At 40.9% G+C, this 24713-nt stretch overlaps 1 protein-coding gene and 1 pseudogene across 4 annotated transcripts; one reads left to right on the top strand and one right to left on the bottom strand.

Moving 5' to 3' along the window:
* Window positions 1–676: 676 nt before the first annotated feature.
* On the bottom strand, window positions 677–8839 carry ASB8 (ankyrin repeat and SOCS box containing 8). 4 transcript variants are annotated; one of them, XM_055396632.2, is made up of 5 exons: window positions 8709–8818; window positions 7831–7964; window positions 5867–6026; window positions 4270–4374; window positions 677–2464 (listed from the first exon to the last, which is right to left on the bottom strand). In XM_055396632.2, the coding sequence occupies exons 3-5, from the start codon at window positions 5993–5995 to the stop codon at window positions 1832–1834; spliced, it is 867 nt and encodes a 288-aa protein (XP_055252607.1). In that variant the 5' UTR covers window positions 5996–6026; window positions 7831–7964; window positions 8709–8818; the 3' UTR covers window positions 677–1831. The 4 variants fall into 4 exon arrangements, with proteins under 4 accessions (XP_055252607.1, XP_055252605.1, XP_055252606.1 ...); XM_055396630.2 differs by lacking the exon at window positions 7831–7964 and having other exon boundaries at window positions 5867–6030; window positions 8709–8839; XM_055396631.2 differs by lacking the exon at window positions 7831–7964 and having other exon boundaries at window positions 8709–8828.
* Window positions 8840–8855: 16 nt separating this feature from the next.
* On the top strand, window positions 8856–23834 carry LOC129536008 (ERO1-like protein alpha; annotated as a pseudogene).
* The last annotated feature ends 879 nt before the right edge of the window (window positions 23835–24713 follow it).

Below are 24713 nucleotides of genomic sequence, written 5' to 3'. Positions count from 1 at the left end.
GTTTGCTGGGTTGGTTGAAATACTGCTTTGGAAAACCATGAGCTCTTGTTCAGCCCAGTTTGTTTTTTCCACACTTCCTCATTAGCAAGTACCCATGTAATACAGTTGGTCCTCGGGACCGGGTCTACACACTGTGCCCTGAACTGATGGGATGCTGCCCTGTAAATGAGAGGCTTGAGATTAGAGTCCAAGAATCAGATCCTGGCTCTTGGCACAAGCATACATCTCTCTCCCACTAACACAGCTTCCTCACTTGCTTGCTGAAGCAGGAAGGAGGTTTGGGGTTTTTCAAGGAACAGAGGAAAGGACTATCTAGTAGTTCACTTTTGCTGGCTATCCAAAGTATAACTGCTACCCGCTAGAAACAGTTCTAAAAAATGACTGAGAAGTCTTGTCAGAGTTCAACATTAATTAAAGCAGCCAAATGTTCTCTATACAGTTCTGTAAGGGGAAGAGAAATTAATAAATATCAAGCACTGTTATCACTGATTCTTCACAACAGCCTATGCAGGTGGTGTGACAGCATCAGAGGTGAGGACACTGGGGCTCAGGGCGATAATGTAAAGAAAAGTAGGAATAGTAGAAATTTCCAAACTTGCTTTTAGACCTTTTTATTTCTTTTTTTTCCCTTACGTGAGCCAAAACACCAATAACAAAAGGACAAAAGCAGACATACTTTTTCAAATTAGCTGTGTCAGCAGATTCTGTTCATTTTTATTTATAGTTCCCGATCAGTTAAAAAAAAAAGTCTTTCACATTTGCATAAGGTCATCTAGAATCAACAACTTGATCTAGCTTAGGAACATGAAGAGGAAGAGTACTTACACTAAGTATTGTTCACTTAAATAGATCTCTTTTGGGTAGGTGGGTCATCTCAGAGGAAGCTCTTATAAGTGCTGTTCCCCCACTCCCCAACTCCACCCACACCACCAATGTCTTTTTGTGTAGATCAGTAAAAAGCAAAGTTTCCAAAACAACTGAAAAAAAACTCCAAACTTAGCAGAGTGAATGAAAGATGCATGAGAAAAGGCAGCCCAGCCCACATCCTCCCCTGCTAGAGCAGACACCTCCCTCTATGGTGGGTGCGGGAAGAGCCTGCCAAGCCCACTAGCACAAACTGGCTGTCAGGAAGAGAAAGAACTGCATTCAAAGAAAAGTTCTTACGACTGCTTAGAACCTCCCATCTCTTCTACTACATGGAGAGCAGCAAGATAATCTTTCTAAAACAACATTGCTGAACTACTGTAAGCCTTGGGCACACTCATGGAAAAGCAGCAAAAACTGCCCTTCCCTTCAGTGGTGAGAAGGGGCCAGTCCCTTTTGAATGCCCGGGGATGATTCTAGGGACATCCGGCCCAGTTCTGAACCGGTGCACCATCTGAGGCAGTAGTATCTTCATCTTTGGGATGCAGCTGTTAGCTGGAATTTTCTTAAACTTTGCAGATCAATTAAAATGTTTCTAGAGGGATCCTTCCGAAAGTTAATCATGTTCCCAAAGGCAAACCAAATGCACATGCTATAAATACTCATCTGCCCAGAGAAATTCAGTCTCACTGTTGATTTCTTTCCCTAATGAGGGTTCTGGACAACTTCCTTTGCAGGGTGCAATATAAAAGGCCCAGTAAGCAAGAAACAGAAACAAAAATGAGGGACATTTTTTTGTTTGTTTGCTTGGTCTGGGGAGGGGAGGTGATGTGAAGGTTACTGTTGTGACATGTTGCCTTGAAATATAAACCACACAACAGAACAACTGCTTTCCCTGTTTTTCGAGACAGACGGTGCTGCAGGGCAAAGCCTTACGCAGAGTTGCTGGCCTGACGTCTCCTCCAGGCTATTCTACGAGTAACAGGTATTCCTTCAGAGAAGCTGGCAGAGGAAGGCCCTTGACGGCATCCGGCAGGTACTGGAGTCCCAGGCTCCGGCGCACAGCATAGCGAGAGAGTGTTTTTAGAGTCCCTGGGGCTGAGCACAGAACAGTCAGCTTTTCACACAGCTGCTGGTCTTTGGCCACTTCTCGTGGCATGGTGCCATTTTTCCTTAATTCAAAGTGTCCAACAGCTCTGTGGAGGAGCTCAAAGCAAGAGTCCTCTTTCTCTGTCCCAAGTCCCCTGACTAGCAGAGCCACCAGGCGGGAGATGGGCGTCTGGCCTTTTAGGTTGATGACTCTGACCTCTGCACCGTAATCAAGAAGGATGCTGACGCTCTCAAGATTTCCCTTCATGGCAGCCCAGCTGAGCGGGGTGTCATTGTTGTAATCCAGGGCGTTGACAGAGGCCCCGCTCTCTAGGAGGGCCCGCACACACTCAGCATTGTTCTTAAAGGCTGCCCAGTGAAGCGGGGTGTCTCGGTTACCATCCAGTGCATTGGGGTTTGCACCATACTCCAGCAGGACCTCCACACAAGCCTCATCTTTCTCGGCTGCATAGTGGAGTGCTGTTCGGTTGTAACCATCCAGGGCATTCACCTGTGAAGAGGGAGCGACTATATTACAGTGTATGGACGATGGGCGGGCAAAGAGGCTTGCATGTGCCTATCCACTGTCTTTGCTATGTAATTTTCTGAACATGCAGGTCAACAAGCAATTCCCAGGGAGCTGTGATCAGGATGGAGCTGAGGAGCAAGTGGGAAAACAACAGTCCTCAAACAACCAACACTCTGTTACGTCCATTGGTTAGCTGGCCGGCATCATCTAGGATTTTGCTGCCACATTCTTACTTACGGTTCCCTAGGACCCCTACCACACAGTAAGGGGGAAGAAAGAGAAGAAGTCTAAGTCCTTGTAACTACTCTGAAAGACGTTTATTGGAAGGAAGCTTGCGCATGCTGGCTGGAGTAAAGGTTCTGGATTATTCTACTGATCCTGACTCACTCTGTATCCTGTGGCTAATGGCAACCAGACTGAAAGATAATGAAGTCAAGGTTCTGCCCATGCAGCTCTGCTGTTTTTGAAACACACAGAGCAGCTCAGAACTACTCATCCAAGTCAGCCCCCCGCAAACATGTTGCGGGGTCACGAGAGAACCTGGAGGAAAGCATGCCGAGGAAAGAGCACAAATCCTCCGAGGCTGAAAAGCCGCTGGCTTGCTAAACTCAGCATCTCCTATAATAGTTGGGAGGCCACAAAGATTTCATTTAAATCCTAGGTTTAAATAGCGAATTTTCTCACCCATAAAATGCACTAAAAAATAAAAACCACCCCTGAAATATTTAATCTTCGATCTTCTATTTAGCTAAAAACTGCCCCCTCACTCCGGGTATAGTCTCACTTTTATCCTTGCTATTAATCACTGGCTTTCACTTCAGGGTCACTCACAAAAGTTATAGGATAGTTCAAGACAGGCAGAGAAGAGCGTGGTTGTGTGGAGGTGGGGATGCTGGGGGCTAGAGCAGGCTTACCCACCAGCATGCCTGAGGCCTGCACACCTGCTTCATGGCATCTTTGATTCAAATGACTGCCTCAACCTGTGCACCCTGAAGATGCCACAAAAGCTGTTGTAACTGCTACTTTATTTAACAGGCATTTATTTAGTGTAATAATTACTACATGCCAGTGTTCTAAACAGTTTCAACCTTATGAAGAACACACCATTTATCATCCTCATTTTATAGATGGGGAAGTGGAAGCAAAGAAAGGTTAAGTAACCTGTTCAAGATCACAAAGCTGGAAGTGACAGAGCTGGAATTCAAATCCATGCAGTCTGGGTCCAGACTATTCTTTTATTCATTATACTATGCTGCTTCTTGATAATGCCAATAAAAGTTAATCTATGTTTTTTTTTAGTGTTAAGATACAGTAGAAAGAAGATAACAAGATACGGTAAAACAGAAAAAAACGAATGGGTAGAAAGAGCACAAGTAGCTCAATCCCGAGGAAGGGACTGACCCTTATTTTCCAGTGACAGACATGTGAGAAGTGCACGCTGGTGGCCGGTCTCAAGTGGTTTAGATTGAATAAGGGTTGAGGGGAGTGAACAGTCAAAAGAGGACTAAATAGAAATATAAACAACCCCAGAAGGAAGGCTGGGAGAGTAAGGGGAGATAAAAATTCCCTCTTCCCAGAGCCATGGTCAGTGAATGAAAGAAAGGCAACGGAATGAAGTACTTTGGACGATTTACCATTACACTGTTTGAATACCGGCCACACCAAAGCTACCTAGAAGGTGGGAGCAAGAAGGTGGGAAGAGATAGGACAAGAGACAAAACATTTTAAGGAAGTGTGAAGCCCAAGTTTTAGTGAATCACTGATGTGACAGTGCTAAAAAACATTACCTCAGCTCCCTTTTCCAGCAGTAACTCCACACAGTCAGCGTCGGACACCATGCAGGCACAGTGCAAGGGCTTCAGCGTGCCGTGGGTACAGTTCACGTCTGCTCCCTATGGACAGAAGGAAACTTCAACTGGTGTGCTCGGCTCTGGCTCACCATACAGGACAAGACTCAGATCAATGTCGGGGGCGGGGGTGAGGGTGGGGAAGGGGTCTAACTCTGACTGCATTGTAAAGATACTACCAGCCCCAGTGCCTATTCCTATTAATTAAATGAAATTACAAAGGCAATATCCAAACAAAGAGAATACACTGAAGATGAATGAAAGGAACTGTCGATGCCTTATTAGATCAAGTCATTAAGTTTCTCCACAAGTTAGCCTGAAAGATGGCCATGGGGATGGACATCACTAAGGACATAACCTTGTACGTAAAAGCAGTGGAACCTTATCACCAGGCAGGAAAGCTGGAAAAGCAATAGGCTTTCTCTGGCTACCATGCTCTGAAAAAGTCAGGAATGCGTCTTTCAGACAGAAGCCAGGAGAAATGGCATGCTCTTCTTTCCATCTGACAGATGACTATCACTAACAGTAAGGTCATCTTAAAGTTATGTCTTTGTTTATAAACATACATAGCATATACTTATACACTAAGTGGCCCCTTGGTATCAGCATTCTCTGCCACCTAGCCCCTACTGGTACTTCTGTTTCATATCTGATGAAGGAGCTGGAGACACCACGGTCCGACCAAAGTCACAGAATGACTCAGCAGCAGAGCTGGAATTAGAATGTGACAGTTTCTACTGCTGAGTCTTCTGATACCACTTTTGCTGAGAACAGGCTAATGCTGTCTGACTTTTCTTCTCACAGCTGTGCCACACAACTCTGAAGCAGCTACAGAGCTCTAGGCTGTAAACAGGATTTGAGAATTGTTCAAAAGAATGTATAGAAGTAGCCATCTGGATGCATTCTCTAGAGATAAAAAAAGAATTACCCTGTAACTTCTCTTCAACAAGAATAATATACAGAAAAGCATCAACGCCCCTCCAGGATACTAGCCATTTAACAGAAGTACAGAATAGTACTGGTTAGACAGCAGACAGTTAAAGTGTTTCCTTAAGTCAAAAATTACCATGCGTTTTAGGGACTGATAATCTCTACAGAACTGTAAGGGGTAGCTGTCGTTAGGATAGAAGGCCAGTGATAGCTCTCCATGTAATTATTATTATAAACTACAAGTGTTTGAAAACCACTAATGCTGTGCTTGCCTCCTCCTTTTCTTAGTACAACATGCGTAGAAGACTTTGAGCTTGCTGAATCCCATATGCATCATACCCAGAAAGAGATTTTACAAAGAGCATGAAACTAGGGTTATCCAGAACATAATTCTGAAAAATATCATTTGCACAAAGTGAAAGACAGAAGGGAAGAGAAGCAAAACATATGTTAATGGTTAATACATTTTAGAACATTGTAAAAACTGCAAAAACTCCCAGTGATCTCGTGGTGAGTCAGAGCTGCAAATCTATAATCCATGAGGATTCCCCAGGAACTTTCCCACCTCTCCTCCCCAAGGACTCCTGCGTCAGCCCAGCACACTCACCCCTCTGATGAGGTCCTCTACATTGTCGTGTGGGAAGGAGCGAATGGCAGCGATTGTTCGGATTAAGCGCTCTGAGAGAGAGTATTTGCTTTGAATGCTCTGCATAATATACCACATACTGGAACTCATCAAGGCTCAGAGTACGTTCACATGCTCCAAACTGCCTGAAACAAAGATGTTTTAGGCATACACACTACCACTGAGCACACCTGTCCTTAGGATTAGAGATTCTCCAAGGCCTTCCCACTACTAAAACCAGATTTCAAAGTGTCAATGACTCATTAATACCATTTTTCCTAATCACAAGAAGGAGAATATGATAGTTGCTGAGGGAGCTGGGTAAACTGGACGAAAGGGTTCTGACCGTGGGAACCCTGGCTTTACTCTCTGACCCTGTCTAGCACAGGACTTCCCCAAATGCTCCAAGCTCCCCATGGAGCTCTTTATGGTTTAAAAAAGACCAAGCCAGGAAAGGGATTCCTGTAAAGGCTAAGGATTTCACAAAACATCTGTTTTCCTCCTCTGAATTATGTGGTCTTTATTATCAGGACCCCCTTTAGGTTACTTGTTACATTTGACCTTGCAGTATAGTTATGTTCATACTGTTTTTCCATCTAAACTGTAATCAATTGTGAGGCAAGGTTCTTGTCTTCTACTTTTTTAGACCATCTCAGGCCAGCCGCAGAGTCTCACAAAAAGTAGGTATTTAGTAAATACTGGTTGATTGACTAAAGGGTATTGGAATGATTATTACCTGTGAGAAGAAACAGAACAAATGCATTTATGCTAATAATGACAAGCCATCTGTGAAATAGTTTAAAATGTCTTCAGCAAAGAAAAAAATGAGAAGTTTTTGAGGTTAAATTCTAAAATAAGGAAGGAATGCCAAAGTATAATTACTCTGGGGTCATCTATATAAAATTAGGAAAAAAGTTTAAAAGTTCTAATGATATATGTTTGCAGTTGCAGGAAAACAAGCAGATTTAAGAGTGAAAAATGAATTTAAAATTTTAATAATTGGCCACTTGTGACAACTGAGAAGTAGACCTGAGTTCTGTGTTGGAAGAAGAAAATAATACAATATTGGCTCAGACAATAAGGAATCTGTGGGTCTGGAAGATCCCCTGGAGAAGGGAGCGGCAACCCACTCCAGTATTCTTGCCTAGAGAATTCCGTGGACCTGGCAGGCTACAGTCCATGGGGTCGTAAAGAGTCAGACACAATTGAGTGACTAACACAACACAATCAAAACAATACTTAAATTCAACTATGATAAAAAGTTTTGGCTCTCTAAGAGCCATATACCAGTTGGGGAACATTTAAGATTACAGCAAAGAAGGCAGAATATTTCTATGAAAAAGCATATATCAAAAACTGTAAAGAAAGCATGGTATGCTCTCTAGGTGTAACCATTTAGGAATCCAGGATCCTATCAAACCATAAGCTCCTTGCCAGTAAATACAGTGTTATTTTTAATAGTGCCTGGCACATAGCAGGTTCTCAATAAATATTTGTTGAATCAATGTAAAGCTTATTACTTAGGACCCTAGAAAAATTTAAGACTTGCAGTAATTAGACATTTTATGCTTATGATGATTACTAAGGGAAAAACACTAAAATTATTTTAGTCATTTCATACAATGTAACTTTTGTGATGGACTCTCCCCTTATACATTATGTAATAATACTATAAACTCTTCCATCTTGCTACTGGGTAGCCATTTATCTGTTTAAATTAAAATATATATAGCATTAATTAATGGAAGTTAAAAATAAATTCACAGGTATCAGTGATTCAAATTAGGGTATTCTCCCTACTTCATTAAGAACAAAGCTTATAATAAATAAGCTTACACACTTGTTTATATGCCTCTCTGAAACTTTCCAACTAGTTTAGACTTGGAATACGTTTTAATCTTTGCAATAGCCACGAAACTCCTCAGAGACAAGAGTCTGTATCTTACACTTCTTTGTTGCAAGGATAAAGGGGAAAAGGTACAGATGCATTTGAGTCAGCGATTCCAAGAACAAACAGAGCATCCAAAGTGGAAGGCTTAGCCCGAAGTGGTTCTGTTAACCATTTCTGGGTCATGATAACCTGGAAAAAAAAAAAAAAAAACTAGACCCTTGCAATCATTTTCGGAGCTTTCTTGGACTCCAGGCTAAGAAATCCTAACTCAGAATACAACCACTAGTCCTCTGCGGCTGCCTCAATGCTCCTGCTGAAGAGTGAAACTTCGGGGCACATTGACAACATTCACTGTCAGGAAGGATCACGAAATCTAGATTCGACATATCGCCAGACGGTTTGACCCTATGTGGTCCCTTTCCTCTGCTGGAGCAGAAAGCTCCCTCTCTCCCATTTTCTTCCACTTCGGATCCGAAGAAAACACCAAGGAGTTTTTCTTAATGCGAAGCTAGAAGCAGAGGAGGGGAGAGGCGACATTCAGCAGCTCTGGTGCTAGGGAGGCCGGGAGGCCCGCGACCCGGCCAGGCGCGCCCCCGCCCCACCGCACCAGCTGAGAGGGCTCGCGGCAGCTAGGTCTCGCCGAGTCTAGGGGGCGGAGGGCGAAGACCTGTGGTGTCACTTTCCGCACGGGCTCCGCAAAGAACACAGCAACCCCAGCAGGTCTCGCGGGGCCGGTACTGAAATGGGCTCACGAAATCTGCCGGGGAGCCCCAAAGGCGAACCAATCCCCGCCCCAATCTCCTTAAGGCCCGGGACGAGATCCCAGCCTCGAGGGCTGGCAGGTCGCGAGCGGGGAGTGGAAGTGTTACTGGGCGTGGTGCCCGAGGTTAGGAAACCTGACTGCAGACATTCCTGCAGCGGGGCGACACTCACCGAACCGTGGGGCTGACCTGGGTGGTGAAAGCGGCTGTCAAGGCGTGACCCGGAAGCAGAAGTTGTCTCCCGAGGGCGGCTCTGTTTACAGGTTGGGCGGCGGGGATGCGCGCCTGCGCACCGACCACCGCCGGAGGCGGAACGCGCATGCGCAGACTTGCCAAGCCGCTTCCGTCTAACCGTGGCTTAATCAATTTACTTTCTATCCCGGGGAAAGGCTTTGGCGCAGTGTGGCGCTTTCGGCCGCAGGTGCGGGACTTGGTCTGTGGCGGCGGTGGGCAAAGAGCTCATCAGCTGCAGGCTGTTTGCCCGATTCTGGCGGGTGTTGTGCCTACGTAGACCAGGCTTGCAATGAGTTCATCCGAACCCTCGGCTGCCTCCCACTGTCCCCATATGATAATCGGACCTGAACACCCCTTTTCCAGATTATTCCCAAACTCGCGACACTGATTCTATTGGTTTGGAGACTAAGCCGTTAGTGAGAAGAATCTTTGGCAAATAAGAGACTTCCAGCATTTTTCATAAAATATTGGAGCGCATTTATGCTTCTGCGAGAATTGTCCACTCTCTCTCGAAGGAAACTATATTAAAGATAAACAAGCGCTCAAGAGGAGTACTAGTCCAAATGTTGAGGGCTGAAAAAAGATGTACATGCTTAACATTAACCTTTCCCAACCAGAGATGCCGACACGTCCGAGTGAAGAATTTTCCGTGCAAAACATAAAACATTTCGAAGCCAGCGGCACGTAGTGGTCCGTGCATAGAGTGAAGCAGCCCACACAGGCAGACTAAGTGCTGTATCTACCCTTCAGCCACTCCCCAAAGCTTGCTGAGAAACTATACTTTACCAGTTTGAGAGTGAAGCAGGGACCAGCAAGTTCTGTTTATCGGTGAGGAAATGGCAAACTGGAAAGGTTCAGCGAGGCTCCTGAGTTCCAAACTCAAAAAGAAATTTTCTGGGCAGGAATGTGTCCCCCACCTCCTACCACTCTGCTATGGTGAGATAGTTCAGTTTTTCAAAAGGAGAGGAAACCTAGATTTAAAAAATGTGAATTGCAAATGTTGGCAGTATTTGTTTTAAAGAAGAATTTTAGAAAGAGGCAACATTCAATTTGGAAGCCACCAATTCCAGACTCTGGGACTAAAGGCTGCTTTGGTCATTGGTGTGCCTCCTAAGTCGCTTCAGTCCTGTCTGCTCCAGGCAAGAATACTCCAGGGGATCTTCCCTACCTGGGGATCGAACTGGTGTCTAGGTGTGTGTCCTGCATTGCAGGCAGATTCTTTACCAGTTGAGCCACATGGGAAGACTTGGTTATTGGCAGCTCTGTGGAAGAGGGTTTTAGGGGTAGCCCCCTGATTGGGAGTGGTGGTGGTTTAGTTGCTAAGTCGTGTCCAATTCTTGCAACCCTGCCAAGCTCCTCTGTTCGTGGGATTTCCCAGGCAAGAATACTGGAGTGGGTTGCCATTTCCTTCTCCACTGACTGGGAGTGAGTCTGGGGAATAGACTTGAAACTGTTGCCATGTATTAACTACATTGTTTTTAATTCATATGTTTACTTGCAAAAGTTTCAAGGAAATTGAATGAGATTATGTGAAGACTAGAGGAAAACAAGGAGAAGGCAATGGCAAGCCACTCCAGTTCTCTTGCCTAGAAAATCCCATGGATGGAGGAACCTGGTAGGCTGCAGTCCATGGGGTCACTCAGTCGAAGATGACTGAGCAACCTCACTTTCACTCATTGGAGAAGGAAATGGCAACCCACTCCAGTGTTCTTGCCTGGAGAATCCCAGGGACGGGACAGCCTAGTGGGCTGCCGTCTATGAGGTCGCACAGAGTCGGACATGACTGAAGCGACGCAGCAGCAGCAGAGGAAAACAATAGAATGGGAAAGACTAGAGTTCTCTTCAAGAAAATTAGAGATACCAAGGGAACATTTCATGCAAAGATGGGCACAATAAAGGACAGAAATGGTATGTACCTAATAGAAGCAGAAGATATTAAGAAGAGGTGGCAAGAATACACAGAAGAACTGTACAAAAAAGATCTTCATGACCCAGATAACCACAATGGTATGATCACTCACACTCACCTAGAGCCAGACATCCTGGAATGAGAAGTCAAGTGGGCCTTAGGAAGCATCACTACAAACAAAACTAGTGGAGGTGATGAAATTCCAGTTGAGCTATTGCAAATCTTACAAGATGATGCTGTTAAAGTGCTGCACTCAAAATGGCAGCAAATTTGGAAAACTCAGCAGTGGCCACAGGACTGAAAAAGGTCAGTTTTCATTCTAATCCCAAAGAAAGGCAATGCCAAAGAATGTTAAAACACTTTTACTACTGCACGATTGCACTCATCTCACACACTAGGAAAGTAATGCTCAAAATTCTCCAAGCCAGGCTTCAACTGTATGTGAACCGTGAACTTCCAGATGTTCAAGCTGGATTTAGAAAAGGCAGAGGAACCAGAGATCAAATTGCCAACATCCATTGGATCATTGAAAAAGCAAGAGAGTTCCAGAAAAGCATCTACTTCTGCTTTATTGACTATGCCAAAGCCTTTGACTGTGTGGATCACAACAAACTGTGGAAAATTCTTCTAGAGATGGGAATACCAGACCACCTGACCTCCTTCCTGAGAAATCTGCATGCAGGTCAAGAAGCAACAGTTAGAACTGGACATGGAACAACAGACTGGTTCCAAATTGGAAAAGGAGTACGCCAAGGCTGTATATTGTCACCCTGCTTATTTAACTTATATGCAGAGTACATCATGAGAAATGCTGGGCTGGATGAAACACAAGCTGGAATCAAGATTACTGGGAGAAATATCAATAATCTCAGATATGCAGATGACACCACCCTATAGCAAGAAAGTGAAGAAGAACTAAAGAGGCTCTTGATGAAAGTGAAAGAGAGTGAAAAAGTGGGCTTAAAGATCAACATTCAGAAAACTAAGATCATGGCATCCAGTCCCATCACTTCATGGCAAATAGATGGGTAAACAATGGAAACAGTGACAGACTTTATTTTCTTGGGCTCCAAAATCACTGCAGATGGTGATTGCAGCCATGGAATTAAAAGACATTTCCTCCTTGGAAGAAAAGTTATGACAAACCTAGACAGCATATTAAAAAGCAGAGACATTACTTTTCCGACAAAGGTCTGTCTAGTCAAAGCTATGGTTTTTCCTGTGGTCATGTATGAATGTGAGAGTTGGACTATAAAGAAAGCTGAGCACCAAAGAATCAATGCTTTTGAACTGTGGTGTTGGAGAAGACTCTTGAGAGTCCCTTGGACTGCAAGGAGATCAAACCAGGCCCTAGGAAGGTTCAGCCTCCAAACACAGGGGCAAGAGATATCTGTGTTGGTGCTGACCCAAAATGGGGGAGTTCATTCTGTGAACCTATCCTTCCACCAGCAGGCAATGTCACAGGAAGAATCCACCCACCTACAGATACATGTCTTATTTAAGCTCTTAAACTCCCTTTCCTGTATCCAGAACTGTGTGACTCACATGAATAACCCAATGGAATATTCTACCTTGAACTCCTTTCAGGCCTACTTGACTGAGGAATTAATGAGGTAAGAAGCAGAGTTGTAATACACTCCATTCCATGATGCTGTGGGCCCAGGCTTGTTAAGCCTATCTCTCGAGATCCAGTAAGGTGATACTCTCCGCAGCACCACTCATAGCTTTCTAAGGTAGAGCACAAGCCACATAACTATCCTACTCTTAAGGCCTTCATATCTTATTGAATCTAGCTCTAGGAGATCCACCATTCTTTTTCAGAGAAGCCAATGCACAAAAGGAGAAGATCCCCACTGGTTCACAGCAAAAATGGACCCAGCAAATGAAAGTACTGCTTCTGAAGGGTGGGATCCATCCCTTTTCAAAGGTTCTATGCTTTGGCAGCTCTTGTTCAGAGTTACGTGCCAACCAGGGAGGTAGGAAGAGAAGCTGGATTACAGAAGACCTAGGTCTTTGTCCTGGTTTTAAGATTCATAGTTATTTCATTCCATTTGTTTGGGTATCAGTTTTCTAATTTGTAAAGTAAGAGCATTGGCTGAAATAACATCTAAATATCCTTTTATTTCTAGAAGTTCTGAAGCTGCCTAATTCCTAAGCAAAAAAAACCTTGCTTCCAAATTTTTACCCCCTAGCCCATATAAGACGGAGAAGGCAATGGCAAGCCACTCCAGTACTCTTACCTAGAAAATCCCATGGACAGAGGAGCCTGGTGGGCTACAGTCCATGGGGTCGCTACTAGTCAGACAAGACTGAGCAACTTCACTTTCACTTTTCACTTTCACACGTTGGAGAAGGAAATGGCAACCCACTCCAGTGTTCTTGCCTGGAGAATCCCAGGGATGGCGGAGCCTAGTGGGCTGCCGTCCATGGGGTCGCACAGAGTCGGACACGACTGAAGTGACTTAGCAGCAGCAGCCCATATAAGAAGAGCCTTATGGCTATCATGTGTGCTAAATTGCTCAGTCGTGTCTGACTCTTTGCGACCACATGGACTGTAGCCCTGGAGAAGGAAATGGCAACTCACTCCAATATTTTTGCTTGGAGAGGCCCATGGACAGAGGAGCCTAGAGCACTGCAGTCCATGGGATCAAAAAGAGTTGGACATGCCTGAAGCAACTTAGCATGGACTGTAGCCCACCAGGCTCCTCTGTCCATGGAGATTCTCCAGGCGAGAATACTGGAGTGTGTTGCCATGCCCTGCTCCAGGGGATCTTCCCAACCCAGAGATCAAACCCGAGTCTCTTATGTCTCCTACATTGGCAGGTGGGTATTAATGGGACTCATGAAAACTTAATTATAAGATGGTAAAATCTATATAGTTTCTATTCCATTTTTGTCTTTTTTTAAAAAAATAATTTTACTTACTTTCCAAAACAGGATAAAGTCTGCTGTTTCCAAGCTTTCATTTTTAAATGTAATTTGTATTGTGAAAATGTTCAAGCATACACAAAAGCCAAGTCGAATAGAATGATGAACTCTTTATAGCATTACCTATGTTTAAGAACCTCTAAAAGCAAGACTTACAAGAAAGACAGTACCCATCTGCCAGTACACATTAACATTTTTGCTAGATATTTTAAATCTATTTTTTGTGTTTCTTTGATGTTTTGTCCAGCTTTAGGGTTTTGAAATAAACCACTCAAACAATATCCATAGTACCCACAGCTTTAGGAGAAATCTTTTCTGAGGTTTGACTTGACATCCCTTAAGTTTTCTAAAAACCTGAACTATCTCATTTATGTATCCATTTCTTCCTTAAAAAAAGATGAAAATTTCCCCTGGTCATTATCTAATTCATTAAAATTTCTTGGTTGCTAAATGCTAAAGTATACAGATCCTGGGAAACACCAACCATCGTATAAATTAGGGATGCTTAGTATGCCAGGGAGTGAAAAATAGCCCATCCATATGTATTATTTTATAGATGTATAAAATACATCTATAAAAAACTCTATTTTATAGAGTCTCTGAGAATACACTGCAAAATCAAAGGTGGTTTCAGACCCTTTCGTTCATATATTCAGCAAACATTTATTGGGCACCTACTTTGTTCCAGGTTCTGAGTTCAGCAATGCAGGGAGGACAGAGATGCAGAGACACATTTCCTTATTCTCAAGGATTGAGAACAGTCAGTGGCAATTAAAGATAACTGTATTTCAACTAAAATTTTATGTACAAAGTTGATGTTGAAGAACAGTTCTACTTTGTGGTAAGATCAAGACAGCAAAGAGAGAGGGTCTGTGGAGAGGTTTCTTGTGTTTGTTTCATTCAGATCCTGCTCCTGTTGCACCCAGAATGAGGTAGTGCTGCTGCTACATCTTCTCAAGCCTAAAGAGGGGCTCTGTGGAACCCAAGAGTTTGGGAATTGTTTTTCATAGCTGTAAACCACAGAGAATCACACTGACTCTTGTATATAAATTAAAGAAGGCAGTGGCCATAAACTAGAGGTGACTGCCCTGGGGTTCACCAGCACTCCCAGATTAGGTAGGGATGACAAATGTGCACACGTTTTCTTGGACCTGATGCGGGCCACACAGAGGACAGTCAGCATTTGGCCTGTTGGCCCATTCAAAAGACTTGACTAGAGGTGTAGAGGTACCCAGTGACCAGAAGCTAGAGATGAAGACAGGAACCCTAGACTCTACAGAGGTTATTGTAGCCAAACACTTATGTCTGTCTAGACCAAAGGCACTCAAGGACGAGGTCTCTAATGATGGGACTCTGCAAAGAACCTCTAAAAGCACAAAAACACCCGTCTGTCAGACCCAGTTGTATAGACCAATCCTATAAAACAGAACTGCCATATTCCCCTAGCTGTCCTGCCTCCTCCCTTCACACAGCAGATCAAATAGCAGTTGGCTAGTGGAAAACGAGGCAAGTTGAGGAGAAAGCCGAAGGCAGGACTTGCATGGGAGAGGTGGGAGGAGGGCTTACACTAGCATCTTAGAATGAAGACTGAAAGATTTGATTGCCATCTTGGACGAGAAACATTCTAATTACTAAATTGACTCTTTCTCTCTTTTTTTAAACTTAAAGTGGCTGTTACTTAAAATACTGTACATTAGTAAAAAATAAGCCAAAAAGTCAGAGAATCTGGTTGATTTTTCATTCAGGGGCATGAGAAAATTATCCCCTCCAAATAAACCTTTTTAAAAGATAGCAAAAGTAAAAAAAATTAGACTGGTATATGCATATGTATAGCTGATTTCACTTTGGTGTACAGCAGAAACTAATGCAACATTGTAAATCAATTAACTTCAATAAAAATTAATTTTAAAATTAAAAAAATTAAACTGGCATTTTGATAATATTCCATGAATCTTGCAGTCAATATCCCAACTCCATCTCTATAAATTTCAGTTTGTTATTGCTGATCTTCATGCCTTGATGACAAGTGATTCCCTGAGTTTTTTTTTAAAAATATTTTGTATCTCTCATAAGACTTCTATTTTTTCTTCTCGCCTTTGCTAGTTCTAGTTCTGTTTTGAAGAAGTGTTCATTAGATGATGTTGACTGACAGTACAACTAGTGTTCCTATTTTCAGACCTTGGCATAAACTTGAACTTGAAATTTGATAATGATGTTTTGCTTGTAGTGATTGCTGCTATCACCGTTCAACATGTATCAGTATCCAGTCTCCATGGATAGATGCCACCAAGCTTGCAGATCTGGGTGTCTTGCTCCTTGAGCACTGCAGCAACTCAACAGCCCTGAGCTTTTTGTACAGTTTCTTTTTGGAGTGAAAAACTCCTTTTTTTCACCAGCTGGCTCCAAACCTTTTCCTGCTGAGTGCAGTCCTCTAGAGTGACAATTCCTGGAGGAGAGGAATTCTGCCCTGCAACTTCTCTAAGTGGTAACATGAAGCCTTTCACAACAGTTTTCTGGCTTCTGGCCAGAACTCATCAATAACTCGTTTGTCTAAAAAGGCCTCATCCTTTTTCAGGGGCTGTTTCGCAAATGTTGAGACAAAGTTTTCCTGACACCCTTCCTAGAGAAAGGTGAGTTAAGTAAGAAGAGATTCCTTCCAAAGAAGCTTTTTCCTATCATCAAAGGAAAAGAACCAAAAGGAAGTTTGAGAGACCCTAAGGGTGAAGGAAAGAGAGGGGATCTGTCAAAATTAACAATGCAGAGTGAAAAAGTAAGATCCAAAGGTCAGACTAGTTGGGAAAAATAGCTGTCTTTCACTAGAATAATAATGCGTTTTCTCTATTTGGAATTTTTTTAACGTTGGGGGTTATCACTTGTAGTGTATTCCTTAATTTAGAAACAATGAAATATCCATGCAAATACCATACGGACCAGGGTTCCAGTTCTAATAGTAGCTCTATTTATCTTACTTGTCTAAGCGAGTTCCACACCTAAGCCTCAATTTATTGATGACTTAACCATAGGATGGGGCTTCCCTGGTGGCTCAGAGGTTAAAGCATCTGCCTCCAATGCGGGAGACCCGGGTTCGATCCCTGGGTCGGGAAGATCCCCTGGAGAAGGAAGATCCCCTGGAGAAGGAAGATCCCCTGGAGAAGGAAACGGTAACCCACTCCAGTATTCTTGCCTGGAGAATCCCATGGACGGAGAAGCCTGGTAGGCTACAGTCCACGGGGTCGCAAAGAGTCGGACACGACTGAGCGACGGAACCGAACGGAACCATAGGATGAGGGTAACAACACCTACCCCAACAGTTAATTTTACAAAACTTAGATCATATTTGTGAAAAGTGGTTTTGTAAACTATATAAATATTGGTCCTTATCTATGTCATCTTTGTATTTGTTCAAGGAGGTTACTAAATGCCTGGTTCCCACAGTTAGACTGTAAGCACCTCTACTGCCGGCAGTTAGACTTCCTGCACTCACCTCTCCCCACAGCACAGCCCCAAACATGCAGTAGGTAGAGGATAAATGCAGACGGAATTGAACTGAGATGAAGCAGTTCATCAAAGCCTGGGGCAGCAGAATGCCTCTGTGCACTCGTCCCTGATCTGGAGAAAGAAGTCAGTGGCACATTTACAAGCAAAGTTGAAAGAGGCTTTTCAAAATAGAAAAAAAGTTTGGGGAGGTATAATGTAAACCTCATGAGACTTTTTATAAACCTTGTCCTAGAGAAAGTAGTTGAGGGAGGAAAAGAACAGCATTAATGTGCAGCAGGGGTAGTTTCCCAAGAAATGTCATCAGGATTAAACAAGGACTTCTTTCAGAATTGCTCAAAGGCAGACATGCTCTCAGTATTCAAACTGTTTCTCCTTTTTCCCTTTTAAATTTCCCCAAGGCTTAGGGAAATTTATGAATCACTGTTTTTTAAATTAGCTTTTCATCAGTATTTTATTATTTTTTTGAACCTACAGATTACCAATATTTTCCAGTATCAGAATGATTTTGCTAATTTTGAGACTTTATAAAGAAAGACTGCCTGAGGGATTTTGAAAAAATGTTATAGTAAAAATACAAGTAACCATTTTAATGATAATATTCAAATTACAAATGTGCTGTGTTTCGTCACTCATTCATGTCTGACTCTTAGTGACTCCACAAACTGTAACCCGCCAGGCTCCTCTGTCCATAAGATTTCCCAGGCAAGAATACTGGAGTGGGTTATCATTTCCTCCTCCAGGGAGAAGATTTTTCAAGATTGTGTGCAGGTAGATTTCCTAGCAAACCAAGACCAGAGTAGACAAACTCCAGCAGGAGAATTTTTAAGATCCTTCAGGAGAAGGAAATTAACAGAGGAAGTGCCCACTTGCTTGGTTTCAGTGGGTGGTTCAGACTGATTTGGAGAGTCCAACTAGCAAGGAAATGATTGGATTCTGTGAATCAGTTTTAGGGGGTTGAGAAACAAGTTATGGTTGATCTCATATTTTTGTGCTGTCTTCAGGCCTGTGCTACTTCTAGTAGGAGTATGTCTCCCCCTGGAGGGCAAATAGAGCATTTGTTCCTTCAGTCTTCTTAAGCGTTCAGTAATTAATAGGTTTTCCCCCCTTCCTTCCTTCCTTCCTTCCTCCATTCATTCAACAAATACTTATTTAATCCTATTACTTTGCTGTTTGTTATAGACGCTGAAGATACAGCTGAAAATAAGGTCAACATGTTCATTGTCTCCATGGGAATTATAGTTTATAGTGTGAGAATTGAACGCTAAAAAATCACCTGAATGCTTAAATAATGAAAATAGTGATAAGTTACATAGAGGAAAAGTGTGGAGGATAATATGACTTTCAATAGAAGACCTCAGTCATACAGGGAGAGTAAGGAAAACTTCCCTGAGACCTGGAAGATAGATGGATACAGCCAGATGAAAAGTGTGGAGGAGGTGTAGGGAGTGGGCCTTCCAGCAAACGGAAAAGAGTATCCAAAGATTTCGAAGAGGGAAAGCGCTTAGGAAGTTGGAAGAAAATAAAGAGGTCAGAATAAGTAGGCTGGGGCACAAGTTGAGGCTGCTGCTGCTAAGTCACTTCAGTCGTGTCCGACTCTGTGTGACCCCATAGACGGAAGCCCACCAGGCTCCCCCGTCCCTGGGATTCTCCAGGCAAGAACACTGGAGTGGGTTGCCATTTCCTTCTCCAATGTGTGAAAGTGAAGTCGCTCAGTCGTGTCCGACCCTTAGCGACCCCACGGACTGCAGCCTACCAGGCTCCTCCATCCATGGGATTTTCTAGGCAATAGTACTGGAGTGGCTTGCCATTGCCTTCTCCATAAAAGTATCCAAGATGGGTTAAAATGGGATTCTTTAAGGACCTATATTTTATTTTTAATTGAAGAATAGTTAATTTACAATATTATATGAGGTTCAAGTGCACAACATTGTGATTCAATATTTTCATAGATTATATTCCATTTAAAGTGATCATATTGGCTATATTCCCTGTGCGGTACAGTATATCCTTGTAGCTTATTTATTTTCTGCATAGGAGCTCTTGATCTCCTACCCCTATATCTTGTCTCTACCAGCTTCCCTATCCTCATTGGTTTGTTCTCTATATTTTTGAATAAAAGACTTATAACCTCAATTCTATTCCAAACCACAGAAGGACAAACTTCAAAAATTCTTTAAAGAAATAAATATAACATTGGAACCAGAATCTGATGAAGATTATACAAAAGGGAAAACTGCACACTGATTTCATTTATGAATATCAATGCAAATGGCCAAAGTAAAACATTACCAATGGGAATCAAACAGCATGGAATGTCATGACCAAAGGTAAACTGCTTTAGGAATATAAATAGGATTCAGTGTTAGGAAATATATTAATATGTTTTAAAATGTTATTATATATATGAAGAAAAGATCTTGCAATTATTGCCAAAGTGCTGGAAAATTTTTGAGAAAATTCAAGATGTCTTCCTAGTAAAAATAACTTTCAAACGAGAAATAAAAGACTATTTTCTTAACATCACAAAGTCTCTTGCTTACCAACTCCTGCTTATCTTGCTCATCTCTTGCTTATCTTACTATTTTCATGGGAAAACACCAGCAGCATTCATACTAATGTCTAAAACAAAAGGAGGCTATCCATAACTGCTATAACATCAAACATGATACTAAAGGTATTTGCCACAGCCTTGTTACAAAGAAAGCAATTAAATGTATGAGAGTTGTAGATAATCTGATGATGTGTCTAGAAAATGAAATGGAAAAGCTACTACAAACCAAAAGATGATTCAGTAAGGTAGCAGGATATAAAAACAGTTTATAGAAGTCAGTAAGCTTCATAGAAACAGGGAAGAACAAGTTAGCCAGTTAGAAGGTACCATAGTAGAGAATATTCACACCCCATTAAACAGCAACCATTGTTACAAAACTCATAGGAATGAAATTAAGAAGAAATATGTAAAAATATATGAGAAAAATTTTATAATACTCCCCAAAGACACAAAAGTGGACTCAAGCCAATGAAAGACACACCTTAAGTGAATTCGTAAATTTAGTATAATTTCAATAAAAATTTCAACAAGATTTTTGGTTTTTAGTTAGCAAAATGGATGCTTATGCTCATGTGAAAAAATAAACAAGAACTGCCAGGGAAACCTGGAAAAGAAGAGCAATGAGGAGGGGCCAGTCTTACTAGACATGTAAAACACTATAAAGCCTTCATACTTAAAAGGATGTAGAACTGGTACATAAATAGACAGACACTAGTGGAACATGATATAAAGTCTAGGCATCAATCCAATAATAAAGAAATTTATTATATGCTTCAAAATAATGAAAACTGGATTCAAATAAGTCTTGCTAAGACAATTCTGTATCATTTGGAAAAAGATAAACTTTTATCTGTAGCTTATACTGCACATCAATATAAACTCCACATGGATCACTTAATTAAACATAACAAAAATGGAAACTGTACAAGTTATAGAAGAAAACATGTAGATTTCCATATAATATACCCATGGGGGTAGTGGACAAAGCATTCATATGACTCAAAATCTAGAATCAATAAAAGACTTGATAAATTCCCTTACACAGAGTTTTTTAAAATTTCACGGCCCAAATACTGTAAGACCAAAAACAAAGAATTCACTGGACACAACTCTACTATAGAAAAAGTTAATCTCCCTAATATGTAAAGGTGTTCTAGAAATAAAAAAAGACATAGCGTAGTGTTAGTCGCTCAGTCGTGTCTGACTCTCTGTAATCCTACAGACTGTAGCCCACCAGGCTCCTCTGTCCATGAGATTCTCCAGGCAAGAGTATTGGAGTGGACTGCCATTCCCTTCTCCAGAGGATCTTTGCGACCCAGGGATCAAACCTGGGTCTCCTGCATTGCAGGAAGATTCTTTACCATTTGAGCTGCAGGGAAGACCTAAAAAAAGAAACATAAGTCCAGTAGAAAAATGAGCACAAGACATAAACTGATAGTTTAAAAAGATTCATGCAAGTGGCCCTTGAAATAGTAAAACACACTCAACTCATTCAAATAAGAAAAGCAAATTACATTACATTGGGATAGAATTTCTTGCTGTGCTAGCAAAAATCCAAAAATTTGAGAGAACAATTTGTTGCCAAAGCTTTAGGGAAAAAGACACTGACATGCCACTGGTGAAGTGTAGAATGTACAGCCCTTAAGGAGGAGAATTTCCTATTTTTCATAACTTTTTTATTGGAGTATAGCTGATTTACAATGTTATGTTAGTTTCTGCTGAATGGCAATCAGTTACATATATATATCTACTCTTTTTTTAAAAAAATTCTTTTCCCATATAGGTCATTTACAGAGTGTTGAGAAGAGTTCCCTGTGCTGTAGAGCAGGTCGTTATTAGTTATCTATTTTATAGGGAGTTTTGTATTATCTACCAAAATTGCAAATAGATGCATTCACCCTATAACCTAGCAATCACATTTTTAAGAAATCCATCCTGAAAGTGGCACAGTGGTAAGAATCTGCCTGCCAATGCAGGAGACGCGAGAGATGGGAGTTTGATCCCTGGAGTAGGAAATGGCAACCCACTCCAGTATTCTTGCCTGGAAAATTCCATGGACAGAGGAGCCTGGCAGGCTACAGCCCATAGTGTCACAAAGAGTTGGACACAACTGAACACACTCGCACACATAGTGCTTATACTAAAAGTACATCTGCACAAACTTGAAATAATACGTGCACAAGGTTAGTCATTGTGGCGTTATTTTTAATGGTAAAAATCCTAGAAATGTCCCAAATACTATCAATAGTTGGGGATCTGAATAAGCTATGGTACACAATGGAATACTCTGAAACTGTAAACATTATACACATATATTTATGTATACATTATATGTAATGTATATATGTAGTACATTATATAATTATAATTATACATATATAGTGTATATATATGTATAATGTACATTATGTAATATATGTTATATATATAACAAATATTTTTATACGTTGCTGTAGAATAATCACGTTTTATGTGAGGTGAAGGGCAGAACAATGTATATAGTAACTATCCTTTGAATAAGATGGAACACTGGAAAGATTAACCAGAAACTAATGGAAATATTTATTCATAGAAGGTGATGGGAGAACTAGGATAAGGGGATAGGGGTAGAAGGGGGACTCCTCTGAGTATATTTTTAATGTAGTTTTGACTTTAGAATCTTGTAATTATTTTACTTATTCAAAAAGTAAATTAAACCAAACAGAAAAAAAGGGCAAGCCTTAAAATTGAAAACAAACAAAAGAGACCTAAATATGTATAATACTGGCAACATAACCAAAAACAAAAGATTTATTTCAACTGACCTTCGAATACAGGAATTTGTCCTTCTTTAGTGGGTCATATTCTAAGAACTAAACGACTCTTAAACTTCATTTTGCAGTTTTTTTCTTAGTACTGAAATTGGCATTGTGAGACTGTTTTGTGTATGCTATAGGATAAAGCAAATAAGTTCAATATAAGAAGTAATACAAATGTTAAATTAAACATTAAAAATTTAGTGTTTTAATTAAAGTTAAATTAAATCCACAAGATACAGATATTCTGAAGAAGCCAATAAGCTCACTGAAGATGTGAACAAGCTGAGTAACACAGAGTTTGGGGTGAATCTCTAAGTGAGGAAACACGGAAAGCTGTTCTTCATTGGATCAAATATGATGATTGCTCAGACAGCCTCTGTGAAGCTGATGACATATCAGCTAAATATGATAGGTTGGCACTGAATATGTAGATTGCTCTTAATCCTAAACATTACACAGTGAGAAGGGACCAGATGCTTGGAAGATAGGGAATATCACTATTTATGAAGAAAATAAAGTCACGGACAATAAAAGATATTTAAATATTTTGGCTTCTAGTCAAGGGAAATGCGAAGAGAACATTTTTCACAGATGGCTAGAAGGTCTTTGTGTAAAATAGTGGTGTATTTCAGACATATCTGGACTACATGCCAGCAGTAATGTGCGTCTGACTGTGAGAGAGCTTTTACAAGATTGCTGTTTGGAAAATGTGGACACACACTGTAGAATTTCAAAATTTGATGGAATTTTGACTGAAGGACAAGAAGTCCTAAGAACATGTATTTTCCTTCCTTAAAAGAATTAAGGCTATTATCTAAAATGCTACTATCCACTGGGCACCCAGATTTCCAACTAGGACAAGAAGGCCTAAGAACATGTATTTTCCTTCCTTAAAAGAATTAAGGTCATTATCTAAAATGCTACTATCCACTGGGCACCCAGATTTCCAACTAGTCACTGAAAATGAGGCTTAAGTTTCAGACAACAAGATTCAAAAATTAGTCTTGGAAATATTTAATAAAGTAAATTTTTTTTTTACATTTTATGGAATTCATATTTTTTTGGCTTGGAATTAAAAAAAGAAGCAAGCTAATTATAGGCACATTTTAGGACACAGTTTAGAGATGTTTCCAAAATTATGAATTGTGTTGGCTGGTTTAAATGTTGACTGTGGAAAATATTCAGACTCAGGGTTTGGGCACTGCCTTAAAGGTCTTGTTTTAAGAGACATTGATAGCAAATACACAAGAAAGTGGGCCCATGTATGAAATTCATCCAAATTGACAGGAAATATTATCACTGTCTAATGCATTTGGAAGAATTTCTACAAATAGGAAAGAATTGGAAGACTTCAGAAAGTTGTTGCAAAATATCCATTAAAGAAATGAGTTGAAATGTACCTGTTTCTGGACAATGGAGGCCAAAGAGTGAAACAGTAATGAAAATTTGAAGTTGAGCCTTTTATTTAAAGTTATTTTTATTAGAGGAGAATCCTATTGTTTAAGTAAACAGTTTTATTTTGTAATTATGCTGAGTTTAAATATGTATAATATTATTGTGAGTCAAAGTAATATTTTTATAATTTAGCACACATTTTAAAGTTCAATATTGAAGAAAATGAAGATTATAAAATTTTAAAAATGAATAAAATTTTAAAATTTCACGAGGGAAATACAAAAATTATGGGCTATAGAAGAAAAGATTAGAGAACTTAAAGACATAGAAATAGAAACTATTCAAAATGAAACAGAGGGGGAAAAATATTGTAAAAGAAAGGATCAGAGAAAAAGTGATCTGTGAGACATATCAAGCAGTTTAAAATACATATAACTGAAGTTTCAGAAGAGCTGTGCCTGCATGTTGTCATTTCAGTCATGTTTGACTCTTTGCAACACTATGAACTGTAGCGTGCCAGGCTCCTCTGTCCCTGGGATTCTCCAGGCAAGAATACATGGAGTTGCCATGCCCTCCTCCAGGGATCTTCCCAGCCCAGATATTGAACTCACATCTCTTATATCTACTGAATTGGCAGCTGGGTTCTTTATCACTCGCACCTCCTGGGAAGCCCCAGAAGAGCTAGGAACTATACAAATATTTAAAGAAATAATGGCTAAAAATTTCAAAATTTGAAAGGTCAATGAAAGTCAGGCATAATAGGTTTAAAGAAAACAAGGCAAAGGTACATCATAATCAAACTGCTAAAAACCAAAGATAAAGATATTCCAGAGACAAATTACATACTGAGCAGGGACTGGCAAA

This window comes from Moschus berezovskii, chromosome 6 (assembly GCF_049115385.1).
Source record: "Moschus berezovskii isolate FMDL1 chromosome 6, NW_MosBer_1.0, whole genome shotgun sequence".
NCBI lineage: Eukaryota > Metazoa > Chordata > Mammalia > Artiodactyla > Moschidae > Moschus > Moschus berezovskii.
The sequence above is the reverse complement of the archived record's forward strand: the minus strand, read 5'-3'. Positions and strand labels throughout refer to the sequence as shown.